Source organism: Amphiura filiformis, unplaced genomic scaffold (genome assembly GCF_039555335.1).
Source record: "Amphiura filiformis unplaced genomic scaffold, Afil_fr2py scaffold_506, whole genome shotgun sequence".
Taxonomy (NCBI): Eukaryota; Metazoa; Echinodermata; class Ophiuroidea; order Amphilepidida; family Amphiuridae; genus Amphiura; species Amphiura filiformis.
In genome coordinates this window covers 6,233-14,514 of record NW_027305970.1, presented here as the reverse complement: position 1 = coordinate 14,514, position 8,282 = coordinate 6,233, and the positions used below count along the sequence as shown (strand labels likewise).

General features: G+C 37.6%; 1 protein-coding gene across 1 annotated transcript; it reads left to right on the top strand.

Moving 5' to 3' along the window:
- Positions 1–1,553: 1,553 nt before the first annotated feature.
- LOC140145641 (regulating synaptic membrane exocytosis protein 3-like) lies at positions 1,554–8,069 on the top strand (the record flags this gene model as incomplete). Its single annotated transcript, XM_072167331.1, has 4 exons — positions 1,554–1,766; positions 4,517–4,734; positions 5,965–6,094; positions 7,204–8,069. Coding segments are annotated over 4 exons (775 nt in total), but the record flags the coding sequence as incomplete, so codon positions are not given.
- Positions 8,070–8,282: the final 213 nt, after the last annotated feature.

The window sequence follows — 8,282 nt, the reverse complement described above, 5'->3', positions numbered from 1 at the left end:
GTGCAAGTAGGGTTGCTGTTCTACATAAGTTGTAGGAGAAAATGCATTTTTAGTTGAAATCACGTTTTTGACCCCTGTGACCCCTGCGTGACTTTTGACCCCGCAAGTTTCATGTGACATGTAGGGGCATGGTCAATGATCATTGTGACCAAGTTAGGTCATAATCGATGCAAGCATGTGAGTGCTAGACCAAATGTAATGGTTGACAGAAAGAAGAAGAAAGAAAGAAAGAACCTGTAAGAAAAAAAACACAGCCGTGACTAACGTCACGGCTGTGTAGCAAAACAAAAACCAAGACTATTGTGCTTATTAACACATATGCCCCTACCAACTATACCAGTAAACAATTAAAATATTCATTCAATTCAATTGAACATATTGTTTATATCCCTAAATTAAACACCATGTACATATCATCAAGTAGGTATATTACCTCCAAATGGATCCCAAACAAGCGAAAAACATTTAATGGAGGAAAGGGCTGGAGACAATAAGATCTGATAAGTGATAAGTAGCCCTTCCTCCTAGGGGCATGATGGTGGATGCTTAAAATTTATTAAGCAAAACATGAAAATATCAAGATCTATAATACCACAAGATAAAGATGGTCGATCCTTCATGTAATTATTTTGTGTAAGCTAATCCTAACCCTAACCCTAATCATAACCCTAACCCTAATCATAACCATAATCCTAACCCTAATCCTAACCCTAAACTAACCCTAACCTTAACCCTAATTTTGTGTAAAATTACATGAAGGAATAACCATAAAGATGGTGCTTGAAATAGTAATGTCTAACAAACTAAGAATAATGTTACCAACTTTTCACAAATGTGTACCATTGTTTCCTTCAGGATGTACTTATTTACCACCATCATAGTCTACTGTAGTAGACCAGTTTAATTTATCATTCCCTAAATTAATCTCTCTGACCTGACCGTGGAAAAGTCATCATTCCTGTTCTGATTCAACAGCTCAGATATCCATGAGAAAACTGGTCTACTGTAGTTCGAATATACAATGAACTATGCACTCTATAGTGGGTATGATGTTACCTCATTATAAATGCAGTCTTGGCTGTTTATGCACATATCCTGTGGTTTTTACCAATTAAGCCGTTTGAATAGCCGTCCAGCGCGTATTATTTGCACAAGGTCCAATACAATGTATAATACGCTTGACGTCGCGCAAGCACGATAATATTGATGGTTAAGCTGTCAAATGAAATCTGAATAGAGCTACCCCACGGGTTGGGTTCAGTGAACACAGTGGGTTGGGCTAATGCATAAACATGTATGCTTGCCTATCTGTTATTGGTTAAGATTTACCACCCACATTGATTTTTACTTCATTAACATTCATCTCGGATTCGAGATGAAAGAGGTTGAGTCTATGTGTTAAGATATGGTGGGTCACACAGGTCATATCCAACTACCGCAGTCCTTTTTTCTCTGGGCAGGGCAGTCACTGGAGATGTCATGTGTTTCGTCATAAATTTTAAATGGTTTCATGCATGGAAACGTATGAATTGTTTAAAAAAAAAAAAAAAAAGGAATGCAGCGCAGTCTACCACCATCAATGCTCTAATATTCACTACCATTTCTTGCTCATATTTACCTACAGGGAAACGTGGCCAAAGACATAGTATAGTGAGGACAGAGGAGGTTGGTCTTGCAGCAGAGATGAGGAACAAACTTCAAAAGCAAGCCAGCAGGGAGAGTACAGACGGCAGTGTGTGTAGTTTTAGTAGTGACAGCTCTAATCAGTGAGTATTACCTGTAGGAAGGAGATATTAGACTATTCCACTTTAAATTCATACACCCCCTGTAACAGGGGGTGTAGATTTCAAATGCAGTCATCCATTCAGGTAACCCCATTTGAAATTACACTAACTGTGTGGAAGATTAGGGACCGCTCACAAACACTTGTTGGGGGCCTGATGCAAAAAGGGGCTCTGAAAATTTTTGACCCTCCTAAGGGGGGGGGGGGAGGGCTGAAAAAAATGACCACAAATTTTCCCGGGAATTTTTAAGTTTATATGCTTTTCTATGGGGTTGACCCATAATTTTTATGTCAAAAGGGGGGGGGGGCCTGACATTTTTGAGGTCTGTAAAGGGGGGAGGGGCTGAAAAAATTTTGTGATGACATTTTTTTGCATCAGCCCCCCTAAAAGTGTTAGTGAACGGTTCGTTATGGTCATGGCTTCCATTGAGGGTGTATGAATTTCAACAGGAATGGCCCATTATGGTGGTAACAGGTGGATGAAAAGGAATAGGAACTTGTGCACTCTTTTTCCACACAAATATATCACATCTGCCTTTTTTTATCGATACCAAATAGCTGGAACCCATGTTATTTGAGTCCCATAGACTCATTTACCCATACAAATTACACAGGACAAAAGTCCTCTCTACATGTTGGTATATTGAACTGTAATGTTAAAGGGGCATTTCGTGATCCACAACCTCATCATTCCCACTTCCTGCAAAAAATGTTTAGATATTTATGCCATCAGAAACCTTGGACTATGTAATGTATGTACCGTAAAAACTCAAAAGTTAGCATATGTGCTAACTATCGAGCGCTTTTGAAAACATGAAATTGTATCGGCGCTTTACCAACTGAGCTAATTGGGTTGAGACACACATTTGCAGGTTTACTTGTTCGTATATAACTATGTGTACCGGTGATTTGCTCAAAACCCTTTCTACTTTTGTGGATGAGGCTCTTCATGTTTGCATGTTTTAAAAGTGCTCGATAGTAAGCACATATGCTAACTGGCAAGTTTTTACGGTATGCATAACATTTCTTGCATATTCTGTCATTTGCCAAAGAAATCCTGCCAAATATTTTTTTGTCTGTTGCCAGACAGTCATTACAATACAGTGGCCATGGAGTGGTGTTATCTATGTAATTATGCATAGCTCACAATAGCAAGATAGGAATCAACTGACATTTTGGAAATAATGTTTTTTCGTCTATATATATCAATCCATACTAAAAGATTAGAAGTTGAAATCACAAAATGCACCTTTAATTTGCATTCAAAATATTATACAAGGCTAATGAAGATTGGCTCTTTTCCCCATTCATACTTTTTATTTTATCTGAAAATTGAGGTGGCTATTTCATTATTCAATATTTTCAAATATTAATGGTGGGAGTCAGCGCTAGAACCTAGATTCATATATAAAACAACATGCTCAGAGTAAGTGTTTGACAGTAACATACTTCATAATTGGAAAATTTGGAAACATGAATTTAATAGCGTCAAGAAAAACGGAGAGGAAGCTTAAAATTTCATATATTAACCCTGTGTTACACCCCCACATAAAACTCTGTTAAAATGATTAGGAGGATAAGCGTGACATATTTATTAACAAGTATGATACATTTTCCACCATGAATAATGAAATATTGAAAATGTTGGTCAAATGTGTGGGCGTGAAACAAGAACCAATGAATTGAATTTTGACTTATAGCAAGTATGGTACATTAATTGTGGAGCTAACACTTTAAAATCCGAAAGTTAAGTTTTGATTGATACAAGTGTGCGCTTCCTCATCATAATGACCTACATTGGGCTATTCACACCCTCTATGGAAGACATGACTTTAATCTCCCACACAAGGGGGTATAGATTTCAAAATTGAGTCGCCCATTCAGGTAACCCCATTTCAAATTCACACTCCCTGTGTGGAAGTATTAAGGCTATGTCTTCCACTGGGGGTGTATGGATTTCAACTGGAATAGTCCATGAATGTACTCACTATTCTCAAGATAGTTCATAAGCACAGTAAACATGGTTTCATAGTGTAGTGAATTGCAACATTTCTTTGTCAAAATAAAGGTAATCACCCACAAGTTCCCTACGTGAATGGTAATTTCAAGCTGAAACAATTATTCTGTTCCAGGAAATATTCTACAAATGTGTGGAACATTATCTCTCGCCTTTGTTCCTTCATACGTGGTTGTTTGATGTAATCATTTATTAATTTTTCTAACAAAAATTCTAGACCTGGACAATACCAACAGCTATCACACTAATATACACATATTTTTTGGCTATTTTAAACAGAAATATTCGTTTCTATATCAAGTTTCTGCTTATTGTGGTCATTTTTATTGTATAAACTATACATTTGTGTGAAAATTGAGGGCGCTATTTACATATATTTTAAATTTAAATTAGGCAAATAAATATTAGTTATTCCTTACATTTCATGATAAAAAATTTTTTGAAAATTATCTGTCCATTTGTTAGTCTTTTTTCTGATTTACTAATACCATCATACAAGTGCCTACTACTTGTAAAGATGCAAATAAGATTTAAGATAAATAGCACCATTAGTGTTCACCATTACTTAAAAATGACTAATAGTTTTACATGCCATCAAACAAATGTGCACGGAATATCGATCAAACTTTGAACAGGTAAGTTCTCATTTCATCTTTCTATTAAAAGTTGTACTTAACTCATCTTGCTTGTTTCCTCTTCATATTCTACCATTACAGACAATGGTTGCCTTCGTCTTTCCGTATGGGTCCAGAGGGCCAAATAGGGGACTTCCTCGATGGGCTTGGTCCAGGTCAACTAGTAGGTCGCCAGGTACTAGGCTCACCATGTCTAGGTGATATACAACTACAAATATTGGAGAGAAATGGACAGCTAGAGGTGGAAGTGGTTAGAGCAAAAGGTTTAATAGCAAAGCCAGGTTCAAAAATGATTCCAGGTAAGTAGAAGAATAGATTGGTAGTGACCACTTGACCAGGTCAGTTGTTGACCACAATACCTCCATCTTTAAAGGCTTATCCAGCGAAAGTGTAAAAACATTACAATTGTGTAAAAGTGAAGGATAAGTCATTAAAATTGGCAAAAAATAAGAAAAACAGCAGTATTGTCAAAGTTAATTTCTCTTAAAATGTCTTATTTTGTTTTTAATACACTGCTTTCAGCTTAACCACCAGCAGATGGCAAAAACTAAATTTGGATGATTTTTACGATTCTCCGGATGAGCAAATCACTGAATAGGCCTTTTTAAAACAAAATAAATCCATTCAACCCAAAAGGGTATTCAATAACCATCAACATTGTAAATAATAGAAAATCACTCTACCAGTGTTCGAAGTGGCAGGTTTTCAAAAATGGATGGAAAACAATTAATTTGATCAAACCTATTATGCCCTCATCAGATTAATTCCGCAAATTGTTGACTCAGTTTAGCTTGAAACAAAACTTTTGCATAGGTGAACCAATCAGGAGTTTCAAAGGCAGAACAGAATTGAAGTAAATCAGTTTCTCTTCTAATGGGACAAAGTTCTCAATGACAGGGCTTTTGCCCCCATTGGAATGAATGCCTATGCTGATACATGGCTCAAGTCATGGGTGTGAATCGGGGTGGGGGACAGGAGGATGTGTCCACCCACCTTTTGGGCAAAATGACCCACTTTTTTGGCCGGGTGTCCCCCACATTTCAAGCCGGATTGGCCTAATGGCTCAAGCAGCAGCTCAACGACACTACATAAGATTCTGTGCAATAATTAAGAGCGTAGGGGAGGGGAGGGGAGGTGATACGGTTTCCAAAATTCTTGTACCTTCTCAGCCTGCCAAAACTTGTTTCCCACTCTCGGCCTGCCAAAAAAAATCTTTGCGTCCCTTTTGCACATATGCCAAATATTTGGGAACCCAATCTGCAAACCTGTAATGCAAGCACAGGGAGCAGGACATTTTGCACATTTGATTGTTTCTGTACTGTTTTCCTAAACCATTTTATTTAAAGGTGCCCCATAAATTGCCAAAAATCACTTTACCTCTTTGTACCAAAAATTGCTTACTCCCCTGATTTGTCTTGCCCAAGAATTCTTGCCCTCCCAGGGCTCATAATTATTGCACAGCCCTAAAATATGTTGTTTAAATATTATTATGGTATTAAAACAATACGGTACATACCATTTTATTGCAGCTCCGTATGTCAAAGTATACTTAATGGATGGCAAACGTTGCGTGGGGAAGAGGAAAACCAAAATAGCACGCCATACACTAGACCCACTGTATCAACAGGTACTAAGTTTTCCTGAGGATTATAGGGGAAAATACTACAGGTAAGTTGGCAACTTCTTTTATGAAAAAATAACACCTTAAAAAACTACTGGATGACTATAATTGAAGACAAAGATAAAACGACTAGTTTGTGTCTGTCGTCACTGTCAATCAAATTCCCTACGAACCTTGATTGCCTAATAGTGCGTAAAAGGAGGTCGATTTATCTGGTGCCGATCGGAGTAAAGGAATAGCATAAAATGGCGAAAAATAACATACTTTTACAAGACAAAAAGCAACTTTTCGAGGCATTGTTGACACGGTGCCTTTGCGAAAGAAAGTTTCCTACTATAAAGACCTAACTTTTGAGATGGTTTGCATGTTTGTAGGTGCAAAATTAACAATAAGGTGCCCGTTTTATCGCCGCTTCATCAACTCACATCATCACGTTAACTTGTAAACAAACCAGCTCAAGTTTGATTGACAGATGACGTCAGAAGCAAACTAGTCTTTTTATCGCTCTGTCTTCCAGTATAAGAACATTCACTCATAAGTAGGCAACTTCTTGATGGTCTTTGCTTTAGGTGACAAAAATATGGAAACACTGTTCTATGGGCCTGGCCCAAACTACCACAGACCAATCACAAACAGTCAAAGTCCTGTGCTTCATATGCTGTGAATTCTTGCATATTCATGATCGCCAATCGTTAGTGTCTAACAATAATTACGCCAGCATTGTGTGCTTATGTGAAAGAGTGTTGTGTGTCTTCACATTTACACAAAAGACCGTAAGAATATGTGGTACATGTATGTGCATAGCAGTTTCGTCTGTGGCACTTCAGGTGATGCTGAGACTTTAACTGATTATGATTTGTCTGTGGTAGTCTGTGGCCTGGCCAACCCAGATTTGGCATTTTAGGGATTTTTTTTGTTACTGTATGCATCTTCTGGCCTGATGAAGAAGAATGTGCTATTTCAGTTGAAAATGATACACCCTCTATGGAAGACATGGCCTTTAGGTAACCCCATTTGAAATCTGCACTCCCTGTGTGGAAGGTGGACAATTAAGGTCATGTCTTCCATAGGGGGTGTATGGATTTCAATGAAAAAGCCCAGTTTTAATGCAGACATTAATGATTACTTACTTACTTCTACATTGCTTGATTCTGCAGATAACAGTATGGGGTGACTATGGTCGGCTGGACCGCAAATGCTTTATGGGGGTAGCTCAAATCCTATTGGATGATTTAGATCGAACAAGCGCCACTATGGGCTGGTATAAACTCTTCAACACGTCATCTGTAGCCGATATGCACCACCGAGCCTCAATCTCTTCTCTAGATGGGTCTATGACCTCAATAGCCAGTGCCAAGTAAAAAATAAATCAAACAGCCAATAACAAGTTAGATTAAGATTGTCACCATCTTTGTGAACCAATTAGCATGCAGCACTCAGTTATGATGTCACCACTTTCAACCAATCAGTATGCAGCACTCAATAGTGAAATCACAACTGGCAACCTTTGTGATGTAGCAGCTGTCAACCAATGGCCATGCAGCATTTTGTCTTTCCTAACCTTTGACCTATGTGAGGAACCAATCAATTTGCAATATACTCTGGGTGACTGCAACTATGCACAGTCCAGTCTGCAGACAAGGATAAAGGTTCATCAGAGAAGAAAATCTTGATTGTTAACAACAATGGCTGTCTTTTTGTATGTTATTTACTTTGTAATGATCTGTGAAAATCAGATAACCAACATATCTGGATGTAACATATTCTATCAATTTGTATCAATTAAGCAACATAACTGCAACAAATTTATGTAACAAGAGATAATTGGCATTAACTTTCTTGTTCTAAAATGATTTAAACAAACTCACAAAATGTTCAATCAAAAAGCACCAAGTATGAATGAAGCAAATATTCAGTTGAATTTGGGGGCATACCTTGTCACCCCACTGCAAAGATGTCAAACATGAACAGGAATATAACATGATTAGTTTGATCAATACACTCAAACAGTACTGGTACAAAAAAGGACATCCCAGACCACTTAAATCATAAATATAATAATTGGAAAATAAAACCAAACACAAACCAAGCCACCATTGGTAAGTCTCTACCAAAGAGATTAAATGCAAAGACTAATGACACATGTGTATTGCTTTGGTAAATCACCCATATTGGTTTTACTCACATGGAGATCATTCTTTTTTACAAATTCTTTCAAAACGCCAC